The 15,435-nt window shown below is 45.2% G+C and overlaps 1 protein-coding gene across 1 annotated transcript in view; it reads right to left on the bottom strand.

Moving 5' to 3' along the window:
• Positions 1–2,084: 2,084 nt before the first annotated feature.
• The window catches only part of PLEKHA2 (pleckstrin homology domain containing A2), a 56,376-nt gene continuing 43,025 nt past the window's right edge, over positions 2,085–15,435 (bottom strand). The window contains exons 10-12 of the mRNA XM_054720035.1: positions 13,690–13,753; positions 2,874–2,951; positions 2,085–2,457 (exon numbers count right to left, since the gene is read on the bottom strand). Of these exons, the coding sequence (XP_054576010.1) occupies positions 2,095–2,457; positions 2,874–2,951; positions 13,690–13,753 (505 nt within the window). The 3' untranslated portion in view covers positions 2,085–2,094. The remainder of the gene's footprint in view (positions 2,458–2,873; positions 2,952–13,689; positions 13,754–15,435) is intronic.

Raw genomic sequence — 15,435 nt, forward strand, 5'->3', positions numbered from 1 at the left:
TCAAAAAAGACTAAATAAGAAGCATATCAGCTTATTATAATGGTCAATTAATGTAGCAGTAATAATCTATCAGAGAGTTTAATTTTAAAGAGAGAAATGGATAGATTTTTACAATTTACATACCAAAAGGTGGCAACTTTCCATGAGTTAGGGAATGTTTAAAGAGACCTCAAAAGTCTCTAAATTATTTTCATTTATTCAGTATGACTTATTGTGCACTTTCTTTGACGTAGGCAAATAATTTTCATTTCTGAGTACAAAAGTATACAAGAGTCTGGAGAGAGAGAGAGAGAGAGAGAGAGAGAGAGAGAGAGAGAGAGACCGACCCAGTAGTAGATTTCCTTTTTATACCAGGACCACTATGCCAAACAATTTAAGTGAAGGATAGCTCTAACACAGTGCAGTCAAGAATGGTTCTCAACATGACGTGGACTTCAAGGAAAACGTAAGATTTCCCTCAAGTCCCTAAGGATTTTCTGATCACATCTTTTCACCTCTGCATTAGATGTGGACATAAGCAGGGAAAGGGATTTACTTAGGTAAAAAATGCTTCTCTTAGTCCCTTCCACAAGTCACTGATTTTATAATTTAAAGATATAATTAACTGACCTAGCTAGTAAAAGTTATAGACAGAAATGAGTTACCTTGTCTCTCCCTTTAGGGAACCCTGATAAGTTCCTGATAGCAGTTCACCATATGAGTTGGATAGACAAATCCTCCCAGGGACCCCAGAAATAGTCTTTTTTTTTTTCTTGTCTTTTTTTTCCCAAATGGAAGAAGGTACACCCTAAAATTTGGGTGGGTAATGCAATCTATGCTCTTCTTCCTGGGACATCTCTAGTCAGCAATGCATAGCCTCTAAGTCAGTGTTTCTATGCAGTTTCTATTTTATTAAAAATATAAATATCTATCAAGATTATCTTTCTATGTCTCTGCACTTAAGTACATGGAACAACCTCATCAGATTACAAGGTCGGATCATGCAAGAACGTAAGGCTTCATTCAAAGGACAACACAAACAATAAAAAGAAAGCACATCTGCCAGGGTACACAATATTACAGCTCTTAAACTTAGACTACTGTTGGCCCATTAAAAACGAGCTGTGAGGCAAGGATTCAAGATAATCTGTCTATGATAAAACAGACCTTTCCTTCTGTTTGGAAAACATGGATCAAGAAAACTTAGCTGGATGAACTCTAATCCATCTCTTCCCAGCACCTGCTTCACAGCAAATCTAAGACTCTAAAAGAGAGATCTGATCTATCACACAAGTGAATTATCATCCAAGTGTCAACCCTCCACACGTCCCAGCTAACACCGTATCAAGGGAAATGTCTGTTCTGTTCTCAACAGTCATAACATTTAACACTGATAAAGCCATCCTTGGGGCTGGACCCAGAAACCAGGTGGGCAGGTCTGTCACTCACACTGACAGCATTTGGGGTCAAAGAACATCTACATGAGAACAGAGTCATTCCCCAAATTGACTGATGTATTGAATGAATCATTCCCCATTCCTTACAAGAGGTCCCTATTTCTTTCTCTATGGAGATCTGCCCTGATAGATTAGCCCCCAGATTTTAACACCTCCCCTTAGACCGGATCCCAGTGAAGGGGAGCCTGGGTCTCCACCTGTCCTCTCTCTGTTTAGGTGGGTTAGTTACCACCCTTCTACTTCACAGTCAAACTTCAGCTCCTACAGAGGAATAGGATAAAACCAGATGACTGGCCTAAGACTCTGTGTCTGTCCTGAAAACAAAGGGAAAGAACTAAAACTAGGATAAGGAAATGAAACTTGGTTAGGGACGAAACCTTCTCTCATCAGGACGACCTTGCAATCGTCGAACGAGAGGCAACCTGCTCTCCATTGAGCATGCCTACAGGTCTAACCTAGTGATTATCCCAAATTAAATACACAGCACTGATATTTCTTTTTAAAAAAAGCCAGCTGGATGGGCCCCTCCCACAGAGCATCCAAAGGAATATGAGCGGCATAAAGGCCTCTGACTATCCTCCAACAGATAGAGAAACTGAGTCATGGCCTCCTTTTCTTGAGTCTTCCCCGTCCCTCCCTCCCTGGGCGCTATGCCTCATCACACATCAGAAGTCCGTATGTTCTCATCATCAAGGTTGAACATAAATGGCTTCTCCTTGGGGTGCTGGGGCTCCGATCGGTGCCTTATCCGGGAGCTGGGCAACGCCCCAGAAGTATTGCTCTCCCCAAGTCGAGACGTGAACAAAGAGTCCTCCAGAGTCTCTTCGGGTGGATGTAGCTTTTCCCCGGCCTGGGGGACAGGTGTCCAGGGTTGCCAGGAGGAGGCCACGGAGGGGGCTTTGCAGAGGGCTTTCTTCTCTTCCCCGGCTGGCCGTCCTCTGCAGAAGACAGAGCTGGGCCCACCCGACAGGCTGGAGCTTCCAGAGCGAGTCAAAGAAATGGATCTAGAAAAGGACATTTCCTACAAAAATAAAAGGGAAGAAAAAAAAACCAAAGGAAAGTAAGGGCTTTCCTGACAATGTTTATCCCAAAGCCCCACGTTGAGTACCCACCCACGATCACCGTCTCATAGTCCAGAGACATCTGTCTACAGAAATCAAGTAAGCCCAAAGGGACTCCCTCCAGACTTGTCCACGTCTGCCTGACAGGGAGCTGTGTAGGACACATCTATCCGACCCTACCTCACCTCCTCCAAGAACCAAAACTAAAAAGTAAATATGTGTACCCAATTGGGTCGAGAGAGAAAAACAAACAAGGCAGGCCGGGGCTTCAGCTGGGACCAGGCTGCCTGCCTACAGCACCAAATAAAACCTGCCCACTCAGGGACACGCATCTCCAAGTTGACAGTGACTATGCAACAGAAAGGAAGTGACTTACTCTGGGGTGGCACTTGAGGGCCTGGACAGCTGCCCTGATCTCTTTAATCCAGCTGTGCATGTCTTCTGGGCTGTCCGCCTGCAAAACACCCACAGCATTTACACAGCCATTCTGGGCACTATGATTTCAGCTCTCAAGTCTCTGACTCAGTGCTAAGTTCATAAAAATCACACCATTAGAGCTGGAAGAATCTCAGAGATCATCCCGTCCAGTGGCTTCAGACTTTTGAGGACATTTTTCCCCCTGCAAACTCGGATTTGACACTTCATAAATAAACCAGCTCCAAGTGGAGCAGCTCAGCAGTGGGGCAGAGGTCATGAGGGAGGGGAGAGCTTAGGGGCCTCCTCCCCTGTTGAAGTCTCGGACCCCCTTCTGGAACACCATCGGCCTGGTCCAGAAAATGAGGCCCAGAAAGTCAGAGCTCAGGGTTTATGGGTGGTCTACATTCCAGTTCTGCTGCCTCTCAATGCAGTCATCTTTCCATTACAGATATCTGAACAGAATAAGCTTATTTTCAACTCCAGTCCCATTCAAGCCAAATCCTCTGCAAAGCCTCCCAGATGTGTATCATCGCCAAGCAGGGCTTCTCTCGAAACACAAGCTACCTGAGTCTGCTCTGACTCCCCATCCAGGCCTCAGAGTTGCTAGACTTAGAGTGCTAAGCTTAAAAACATGGGGGACGCTGCTGAACAATAAAAAAAGTATTTCCCCAAGAGATACCTGCTAAGCCCAGAAGAGGGCATCAGCGACTCTGTGAGAAAGGAAGAAAATCTAGAGGCAAAGCCACTGCAAGTGGACTGCTCCGAGTTCTGTGTTTTCGAGCTTTATAGAGGCTGAATTCAAGCGAACCCAGGAAAACTTTACTGAGGCCTTATTCAGTATTACACATGGCATCAGGTGCTGGGCACAAGATGGGACCAAGACTGAAGCCTTGACCTCCAGAAATTTATATTTGTTAACCTCTCTCTGTCCCCCTGTGCCTTCCCCAAATGGTTCCACCCCAAATCACAAGTGTGGGGAAAAAAATCACAAGTGTGCATCTGTATATGCAAATACCACACCCCAGACTGCAAAATTCTCCGCATACTACCCTCACTTTCCCCATCCCCAAAATGATTCTTTCTCTTTGCGTTATATCAAAATAATACATAAGTTCTTTTAAAACCCTCAAACTTCCATCCCTACCCCTTTCTGTCACCCCAAAACCAAGCTTCCTTGGTTAGACGTGTACAGGAGCAACTTGCAAGGGAAATGGTGTCACACCCTGCACACTGGGTCAAAAGCGTGCAGCAACAAGTGCCCACGGGGAACAGCTCTCTCACGTGCTAGAGCTGCAGCTTTACCTGCACCCTCTCTCTCTGGACTTTTTCCAGTTATTTGACAAGCTGATGGTTTCCCAAGAAACAGACAAATCCATCCCTCGTCCAAAAAAATAATCAGGGCAAGATCTTCAAGATTCTTCTGGAAGGTATTTTACTAGTATCAGAGCTAGCCTGTCCACAAGTAGAACTATTGGGAGACCTTGCAGGTAAAGCCGTTTGAACAGTGTCTAATGCACAGAAAGGGCATTGTAAGCATTCGTTATTTTATTATTACTATTGCATATGAAGCCTTAAATTCCAACATTATAAATATATTCACCACCCTTTCCGAGGCTTCCCCCACCCCTCAATCTGCAGACAATTCCTACCTGAAGGATCAAATTATCAGGATCAAATAAGATACCATATTTGGGAGGAAAGAAGGGTTATTTCGCATTGGAATGAGGTGGAGGCAAATTGTCCAATAGTAGAAAAGCATTTCTTAGAGATTTTCCTTCGAGGGAAGCAGAAGGTGATTTGATGCGGGGAGGGGGAGATGTTAGAAGACACAGGGGAAGACAGAGATGGGAGCTGAGGGAGGTCTCTGACATCACATAGGGGTCTGGGATTCTCATTAAGCAAATTGCAAGAGCCCCATGCTGACACTCCAATAATCCGTGTCCAGGACTGTTAAGCTCCTTCTACTCCTTCCATCATCCTGGCAAATTCCCCCAATGTCCAATGTTACCCCACATGCCACAGGCCACCTATTTGATTGCCCTTTGAGACCTCACCAACAAACTCTCATACAACTAGCCGAGGCCTCTTCACCCCAGCCTCCACTTAGCAAGGAGTCACTGAATCACAGAAATCTAGGAATCACCTAACTTAACATCTGGGGATTCAAGCACAAGAATCAAAATCCTCTAAAATGCCTTCAGATCCTTTCCAACTCTCCTCTAATATAAATAATGCTGTTACATCTTTATGCATAAAGCTTTTTCATTCATATGTAAGATTCTTCAACTCCCAGAGAAATCACTAGATAAACAGTATGCATTCCTTTCAGGCTCTTACATTTGGCCAGAAATGTTTCAGGTCAACTACATGAAAATTTCATTTGCCAACAATATAGTACTTTTCTACATGTACCCTTGCTAGAACTACATATTATAATTTTTTAAAAATCTTTGCTAATATGATAGGCAAAATAATGCAATTTCTTTCTTAAAATATTTAATAATTAATAGAGATGGAAATTGTTTGCTAATTACATTTCTCTCTAATTCTCTAGTTCTGTTTAAGGACATTTTTTCTGTCAGATAATCTAGCCAGTTAACCCAGCCATGTTAATGTTAATAATAGCAAACATCGGTAAGCATTATTTTAATGTTTAACTAATAAACTGTTATTTTAAAATATTATTCAAATAGAAAAGCAGATACTGTAACTGATCCCACATGAGAAGAAATAGAATATTACTTTATTGATATCACAATTACAGTCTCCATTAATCATTTTGTGAATGGGATTCACTGGCAACAAACATCCATTGAAATCTCAAAGATTGTTTGCAAAAATGATAGTGTATGTGTATATCTATCTTTTATGAAAAGCCTGTGCTTAGCATTAATCAAGAATTCAAAATACCTTAAAACCATATCAGAAAGGTAGCTTCATGAACTAGAGGTAAAAACCAGCTCTGAAGTCCACCCATACCATGTGAATCACCAAGAATAAAAAATGCTGAAAATGGAGAACATGAGAAGTGCCAAACTCATGCCTGCATCCTCCCCTGGTGTGCTTAAACATGTGCATTTGTTCCTGGTGCTTGGTTCCAAAATAAAGTAGGGTTTCTGTTCTTGAGGGCAGTTTTTGAGGTGGGGGGAACAAAGGGCATTAAAATGAACCAGTACAGTCTGCGATTTATTGCAGTCCATGATCTTTTCATGAATATCTACTAGGAGTCCAGCATTACAACAGATGCAATGGTTTGAAGCATGGGATTTTAGAGGTCATCAATAAAAGCCCTCCAATATCTACTTCTGGCACTTCCACTGCAGCTGTCTAAAATTTTTAGGCAGCTCCTTCTTCATTCTATTCCCAATCTCTGCCCTCTCTTCCCAACAGCTAACCACCCCTGCCCTCTGCCCAAGAGCCAGCCCATCTTTAGACACCCCTGCCATAGGACAACCCAGGTCATATGTACTACGCAGTTCTGAGTAATGTCATGTACCTTGTAGTCTACATTAAAACCGTTAAGTATCTAAAGAGTTCCAGCCCAACACTCTGCAATCCACGTGTGAGCCCTCTCGGTACAACTTCTGTCCTGACACAGCCTTCTAGTGCTGACAACTGGGCTTATGCCAAGTCATCAAAGCCAGTCTGCACTACATTAGTCATTTCAAATAACTAATCCTCTTGGCTACCTTATACCCTTGATTTTCTATGACTGGGAAATGGGGAACCTCACTTGACTTGTATTCCAAAGACTAAAACCTTATTTTGAGCCTCTGTTCAAAAGTGAGAACCGCCTACCTACTGATTACCTTGATAGGATCACAAGCTTAGATACCTGATTTCTGCCAGATTCTGGATCTATGTCACCACGATCCATCTGCCAAGACACCCAGTTCCCCCCCAAGCTGGTCTTCCCCAATTCAGAGCCAGACTACCCTCTGCATCTTGGGTTCTGCACCAGGCTGCTTATACACACAAATAAGTAGGTCTCATCCTAGCCTCCGGTGCCCCCAAATCAGTCCCTTAACTCACCAGGTTTATGATCTCAAAGTGAAGATGAACTCGGACACTGCGGAGAATTAAGTGATATGCTGCCTGTAAATCGCTTAGCATTGTGCCTAGGACAGCGAAGTGGCCAATAAGCGGTCTAGCTTTTTATTAACACAAAAGAAATACTACAGCGTGAGAGATCACACATGTGACATAGAAGGTAAACCTGACATAGAAGGTAAATGACCAGCACCTAAGTGGTTGGAATCCAGCCCCATTCTGTTGCCCAAGTCTCTCTCTTCTGTCTAAGGGATTTATTTTCTCTGCATAGATCTCCCCTGCTCTATGGTCTAGCCACCTAGATACCGAGGACACATGGTTCTTTGAAGCAGGTTTACTGAGCCTAACACCCTAGGAAGCAGATCAGAAACTAACTGTATGAGTAATCACTATATTCCTTCCCTTTTTTCATGAAACACGATTTTTATTTGGAACAAATGACTGACAGACAAACTGTCAGTCAAACTTATTCAGATTTAGGTATATGACAAACTCTTTCTCAAAACCGAAAGAAATAAGCCTGTGATATCAGGAAGATCATGAAAGTATTTTCTTGCAAATGATGAATTCTGAGCTTTCAAAGCAAAAATTAGAATTTCAGAAGACTTATATCTACCTCCATGAGCTTGACAGCTTTCCATATTTAACCTTTTGCACTCGGATGTCGACTGTGACTCGACACGGTTAGCATTAGAATGAAGGAATCGACAAAAAAAGCAAGCAAGTGCAAAGGGTTAAAGACTTGTTGATGATGCTAATGCTGATATTAACAAATGTGATTTTTTAATCTATATATATATATATATATATATATATATATACATATATATATACTAGAGGCCCGGTGCATGAAATTCATGCACTGGGGGGCAGGAGGGGAGGGGGGGGAACATGTGTCCCTCAGCCCAACCTGCACCCTCTCCAATCCAGGAGCCCTCAGGGGATGTCCTACTGATGGCTTACTCCCGCTCCCTCTGCACTGCCCCATCACCCTGCTACTGCTGCCATTGCTGGCTACCGCAGCCACCAAGGTGTTTTCACCAACACGGACTCCAGTCCCTTCACCACGAAAAAATGACAACTTTCTTTATGCATTTTCAAGATGTCTCTTTCATAGGATATGACCTTTCTTTCTTCCTTCCTTCCTTCCCTCCCTCCCTCCCTTCCTTCTTTTCCTCACCTGAGGATATTTTTCCATTGATTTTTAGAGAGTGTGGAAGAGAGAGGGAAAGACAGAGAGAAACATCAATGTGAGAGGGACACTTCAATTGGTTGTCTCCTGCATGAGCCCTGACCTGGACCCCAGCCAGGGAGGAGCCTGCAACCTAGGAACATGCCCTTGCCCAGAATCGAACCTGGACCCTGCGGTCAGCAGGCCGAGGCTCTATCCACTGAGCCAAACCAGCTAGGGCAGGTATGACATTTCTTAGCCCCTCCAGCAGCAGACCTTTCTTTTTATCCTCCAGGAGTAAGGTGGAAAAACCCTAGATCACCTTCTTGGATTCTTATTACACAAGTTACCAAGAACACTGAGAGTGGCGTACCGGGAGCTTAGCCAACGAGCGGTCAGAAAAGGTGTTTCCTCTGCAGCTCACGTGCAGAGGCAGGACTGCCGACGCGCCCAGGCTGGCAGGCCCTGTTCTCTGCAGGCCTGCTCACCACTGTGGCTGGCAGGCAGGCCCTGCTCCCTGCTCTCTGCAGGCCTGCGCCATCCGTGGCTTGCCTCACTGCGCAGCAGTCCCCTCCCGCCCACCTGCGCACGCAGCCTCCTCTGAGCGGTCGTGACTGTTATGGCGCCCCAGCTAATTTGCATATTACCTCTTTATATCTATCTAATAAAAGAGTAATATGCAAATTGACCATCACTCCAACACACAAGATGGCTGCCCCCATGTGGACACAAGATGGCCACCACAAGATGGCCAGCAGGGGAGGGCAGTTTGGAGGGACCAGGCCTGCAAGGAAGGGCAGTTGTGGGCAATCAGGCCAGCAGGGGAGGGCAGTTGGGAGGGACCAGGCCTGCAAGGGAGGGCAGTTGGGGGCAATCAAGTTTGCAGGGGAGGGCACTTAGGGGTGACCAGGCCAGCAGAGTAGGGAAGTTGAGGGCAACCGGGCCTGCAGGGAAGGGCAGTTGCGGGGGGACCCAGGCCTGCAGGGGAGAGCAGTTGGGGGGGATCAGGCCTGCAGGGGAGGGCAGTTAGGGGTGGACCAGACCTGCAGGGGAGGGCAGTTAGGGGCAAACAGGCTGGCAGGGGAGCAGTTAGGCATCAATCAGGCTGGCAGGGGAGTGGTTAGGGGGTGATCAGGCTGTCAGGCAGAAGCGATTAGGGGCAATCAGGAAGGCAGGCAAGCAAGCAGTTGGGAGCCAACAGTCCTGGATTGTGAGAGGAATGTCCGACTGCCCGTTTAGGTCCAATCCTACTGGGATCTGGCCTAACCGGGCAGTCAGACATCACTTGAGGGGTCCCAGATTGGAGAGGGTGCAGGCTGGGCTGAGGGACACCCCCCATGCACGAATTTCGTGCACCGGGCCTCTAGTAGAGAGATAAAATACTAAGTGTCTGTCTGTCTGTCTGGTAGCTATGATGTGCATTGACCACCAGGGGTCAGATGCTCAACACAGGAGCTGCTATGACATGCACTGGCCATTTAAAAATAAACGGCACCACAGACCTGGCACCGAAAAACCAACACTCGGCTTCCCCCAAGTGGGACACAGGCCCCACCACCACCCCAGAGTGACACCCCACACTGCAGCCAATGCAGCCAAGACTCCATGGCCCAAAATGCGGCCCACAGCCCAGCCCAGCCCAGAAACAGTTGCTGTGGGCGTCAGGTAATGACATCACATAGCAACACTCGGCTTCCTCTCCCTAGCAACTAGCATCCTTGGAGTTTCTTCAGCCCAAGAACTCGACTTGCTTTATAGCCAGGTGCAAACATTTTACAGTTTAACCAAATGTTTGTGAAGTGTTTTCCCATGCCTCATCTCATTTGATCCTCACAGAAGTCCTGGAATAGATAATAGGAGACTCAGCAGAATCCTATTTTCTTTTCATTAGTAAGATGTGAATAGCAATATTAAAATATTTCTTCTAATTAATTTCCTTTCAATGTGCACGAATCCATGCACCGGACACTAGCTATACTAGAATAATAAAATGTGTCCACATTTGGAAGATCTGCATAGCTCAGCAAGACCATGATTTTCCAAATGTCCTATGCACACAGTTGCAAAATCATGCATTGGTAAAAAGGATTCATTCAAATCGAAAAACTAACCAAAGGATTTTAATGCAAGTGTATGAAAGGTTATTATTATTGGCTTCTGATTCCACATTGCATCTAAACATGAAGAAACTAACTACCATTTGCCAAGTTTTGGTATAGAATCAAAGAAGAATATCCACAATTACCTGGAAAAGCTATTAAAATATTGCCTTTTTTCCAAATGCATATCTGTGCAGGGCCAGATTTTCTTCATATTCTTCCATCAAAACAACATATGGCCCCAGACAGAATGCAGAGGCAGATATGAGAATCCTGCTGTCTTCTATTAAGCCAGCCATTAATGAGATTTGCAAAAACAGAAAACAATGCTACTCTTGTTGCCTTTTTTTGTTTCAGAAATATAGTTCCTTTTCATAAAATGTTACTTGCCTTAACACAAATCAGTTTAATAGTTGCTATTTTAAAATAAATTAATACATATCTTTAATGATTTTTAATCTCTAACTTCAGATTCTTCTTTGAGTTAGTTGTAATAAACAGATGTGTCCATTCGCGCATTTATTTATTCAGGGTGATGCTAGCGTTCTTTTGCCCCAGAAACGTGGGAGCAGAAGGCAAAGGGGGACAGAAGGGATGAGAAGACTCTGGTAAACACGCACACACTCATGCAGATGATGGGAAACCTTTTGAACGTTTTTTGTTGTTGGTGGGGGGCGGGGGGGGGGGGAGGGTGTCATGGTTCCTAAAGCTCTGTCCTAACTCTTACCCAGCATAATCATTTACTTGACAAATACTTATTTAGTAGCACCAATGTGTCAGGCATTGTCTGTCTAAGGGCCTTCACAGCACGTCGCCTTGGATGTCCCAGAGACCAGGTAAACCACCTCTGCCAGGCTTGCCTGTTTCACCGTGATTGCTGCCATCAGCTGCCCTTGCTGCTCCTTTCTCCCTCCACCCCACACCCAACCAACAATCAAGTCCTAGAAAAGACCCTTTCCCAGCTTTTACATGTTCCACATTTGTCCACCCACCCAAGTTTGGGCTTCCTTTTATCCCGCACCTACGTTACAATAGCCTTCAAACTGGCCTGCCTCCTATCTCCCCCCTGTTCTCATCAGTCCTCTACACTGTTCCACACACCCAGCCTGCTGTTCTAGGGGTGAGGGTGGGGCTATCATCTCTGCTTTACAGATGAGAAAACAAGGCTCTGAAAGTGAGAGCACCTGCCCAAGGAATATTTTTAGAAGGTAGCTCTGACTGGGTCACTCCCCTAGTTCAACATCGAGGGGCCTAACCCTTAGCACAGAAGAGAAACTCTTTAACAACGTGCAAGGTCAGGGGCCCTGTGCATCTGCCTCCCAGCCTCCTGTATGCTCTGTGCTCCTTTTATCTCCAGGTTGTTGTTTTCTACACACGTTGTTCCCTCTGCCTGGGCCATTCCTCCCTCAACAGACCCAGATTTAGATATGTCTTCCCTCAGAAAACCTCCCCTGACTCCCTGAAGCTGGGGGAGATGCCCTTTCTATGAGTTCCCATGGCAACCACTCCTCAGTCTAATGGTAGCACTCAGCACACTGTTTTGTTTTGTTTACATTCTCCTATCCCCACCAGTGAGGGAGTTTCACACTAGTGATACATTTAGCTTCTTTTGGCACATTCTGCATTCCATGCTGGGATCACCTGACCTCCTAAATGCTTTTTTAAACTTGTGCTGTAAAGTTCTATATTTCAGGCATCTATAGCAGTATCATACAGAATAGTTTCGCTGCCCTAAAAACTCCCTTGTGTTCATCCATCGAACACCCTCCCCCACCCCATCACACTGTGTTAATTGCTTGTGTACTTGACTCTCTCTGGTTCAGAATCTGTTCCATGCAAAACAGTGTCCCCAGCATGAGGCAAAATGCCTGGCATTCTGAAGACTCTTCTACAAATACCTGTTAAAAGCCAGACATGGAAATGCCTTTGTTGCACCTACAGTTTAAAACTTTGTCCCTGAGCAGCAATGGAGCCAGCTCTAATACCCCCAGCACCACTTTCCACAGCTTTCCTGTGTCGTCTCTCCCGGTGTGACAAGCGCTTGTCTGAATGAATGGCCCTAACCGGTTTGGCTCAGTGGATAGAGCGTTGGACTGTGGACTCAAGGGTCCCGGGTTTGATTCTGGTCAAGGGCACATGCCCAGGTTGCAGCTCGATCCCCAGTGGGGGGGGGGGGGGTGCTGGAGGCAGCCAATCAATGATTCTTTCTCATCATTGATGTTTCTCCTTCTCACTTCTTCTCTAAAATCATATATATATATATATATATATATATATATATATATATATATGCATACATACACTAGAGGCCTGGTGCATGAAATTCATGCACTCGGGAAGAGAAGTCCCTCAGCCTGGCCTGCACCCTCTCGCAGTCAAGGAGCCCTCAGGGGATGTCTGACTGACAGCATAGGGCCCAGCAGTCGGACATCCTTACCACTGCTGCGGAGGCGGGAGAGGCTCCCTCCACTGCCTCTACGCTTGCCAGCCGTGAGCCCGGCTTCTGGCTGAGCTGCGCTCCCCGTGGGAGTGCACTGACCACCAGGGGGCAGCTCCTGCGTTGAGCATCTGCCCCCTGGTGGTCAGTGCACGTCATAGTGACCAGTCATTCCGCTGTTCAGTCGATTTGGATATTACCCTTTTATTATATACGATACTTAAATGGATGGAACCCACAGACGGCTGCCAGCTCAGAGAGGGGACGACTGGAGTTGCTACCCAACACGTGGGGGAGGGGTGACCCCTAGAGACACTTGAAGCATAGAGGAAAGGGCAGGGGAAGCCTTGAAAGCGTTGGCTGAGCCCTCCCCCACCCCCACCCCCACCCCCATTTAACCCGACAGGCGACATGACAGTCTTAGCGCTGGAAATGTATTATCACGATGCTGCATGAGTCACAGCACGGGCTGGGCTAAGGGCTTGTTTGGAAATCTGCCTTCCCAGCGCCTATGATTCTAGGAGCTGGGAGAACTCCAGCTGTGGGTGGAGGGGAGAAGCTCTGATAGCTTGAACGGCCAGAGCCCAAACAATGGCTTTCTCTGTGCAGCTGGGCTGTGCACCTGGCGCCTGCACAGGGGCCTCTGCGCTGTTGTCCTTCCGCACACAGGGATGACCACACGGGCGGAGCTTATAAATACCCTCCAAAGGAGAAGTGAAACCACTGGCCGGTTCTCCTTTTCTCTGCTTAGCTGGCGCCCAGCAGCTGGGAGCAGCTGATCCTCCCTCACGTTCCCCAGTACAGCGGCTCAACCTGCTCTTATCATTTCATGGTTGGGAAGCTTTTGGCAAACATCCTGTTTAGAATAAAATGGGACTCACACTGACTTTCAGGGGCTAAATTTACCAACTAGAAGCTTCAAGCAAAATAAAAGAGAAAGCACAGGAAACGGTGAGGCGTCTGAGTACACCATTCCCAGAAACGGAACATAAAAGTCTTCTCGGAGCGGGCTTCTTACCTGTACGTAGAAGGTCCTGGAGCTTGTGATGATTTCAAACAGGTTGTCCCTCATTAAGAGATCACTAGGCAGAGAAAAAGAAAGTTACCAGGCAGGCTGGCACTCACATCGAGGACTTGTTTTGTCCTAAGTCAAGGCACCAGTACCCTCTACCATAAAAAGGCCATTCCTCCCTCGGCCCCTGCCTCACTCCTTAGAGCAGGGGTGGGGAGCATCTGGCCCGTGGGCCATATAAGACCCACGAAATCATTTGGTCTGACCCTGCCAACGCATTAGGGGTGGATTAATTAAAAGTTTAAACAAATATAGCAAGCTACTTTTTAAGTTGATAATTCGGTACGCTACTCGAATGATGTTACAAATATCCAGATGGCCCTAAGCAGAAAAAAGGTTCCCCACCCCTGCCTTAGAGGGTCTCAGGAGGTTTCAACATCCCCCTGGGACCTCCCCACCACACACGTGCACATCACCACTACCACTAGGTCTCGCCAGATAAACCTACGGCTAATACCTACCACACCCCACACCACCCACAGTCGTGGGTTGGCTGGTTTGCTTTAATGGCTAAGATGTATGATGTGCTCTGTGCAAAGCGCTATTTAGAGTGCTTTTTTTTTTTTTTAGAGTCAAGTAGATAAAAATTTTATTTTATATAGACAGGTACATAAATAGATCTATCTATACATATATCTGTCTCAATACAGATATATAGATATATACAGGGTATCCCCCAAATATGTTTACACACTTTGAATGATTATAAAGTCGGTGTTCATTAACATACATTTCACTCTCAAAACGAAGTGAATTATCAGCTGGTAGTGTCTATAGTGAAACTTTATATCTCGAACTTAATTTGTTCCGGAAGGCTGTTCGAGAAACGATTTGTTTGAAAACCAAATCATTTTTTCTCCAATTAGAAATAATGTAAATTGAATTAATCTGCTCCAGACCCTCAAATAATTCCATTTTAACCTTTCTTATATACAAGTCTAATATACTGTTTAATTTATAAACTTTTCTTAAATTTATCAAAACCCCCCCCCCCCCACTAGCCTGAAACGAATTTTTCATATATCACTGCCTCAGAATTGCTATCACTGGTCAACTCCTTTTCATTTATCTAATCAACAACAGCTTTTCTGCCTATTTAATCACCTGTGAGTGTTGGTTTGTGAGCACTTTCACACCCTTAGCAACATCAGCACTCTTGATGGCCTCGTTATGTTTTAAAATTGTGCTAATTGTGGATTTCCCCAGCAACAAAAGCATTCTCTCCTTTGTTTGTTGCCTGAGAGATGCTTTTTATCATGCTGAGGTGTCAGCATGAAAGGGTTGTCAGGTTGAAAACTGAAGTTTTGGTCAACAACCAAGACATTTTTTTCTGTGAACAACTTGATGAAGAACCAAATGTTCAAGATGGGAGATGTTCGAGAACCGAGGTTTGACTGCATACATTTTGGGGGGACACCCTATATATAGTGAATTGACATATAACATTATATTGGTTTCAGGTGTACAACATAATGATTGGATATTTTTATATATTGTAAACTGATCACAATAGGTCTAGTTAACATCCATCACTACACAGTTACAAATTATTTTTCTTGTGATGAGAATTTTTAAGATCTACTTTCTGAGCAACTTTCAACTATACAATACTGTATTGTTAACTACAGTCTCTACACTGTCCATTACATCCCCAGGATTTGTTTTATAACTGGATGTTTGTACCTTTGGATC

The sequence above is a fragment of the Eptesicus fuscus genome, chromosome 8 (genome assembly GCF_027574615.1).
Source record: "Eptesicus fuscus isolate TK198812 chromosome 8, DD_ASM_mEF_20220401, whole genome shotgun sequence".
In the NCBI taxonomy this organism is placed as follows: Eukaryota; Metazoa; Chordata; class Mammalia; order Chiroptera; family Vespertilionidae; genus Eptesicus; species Eptesicus fuscus.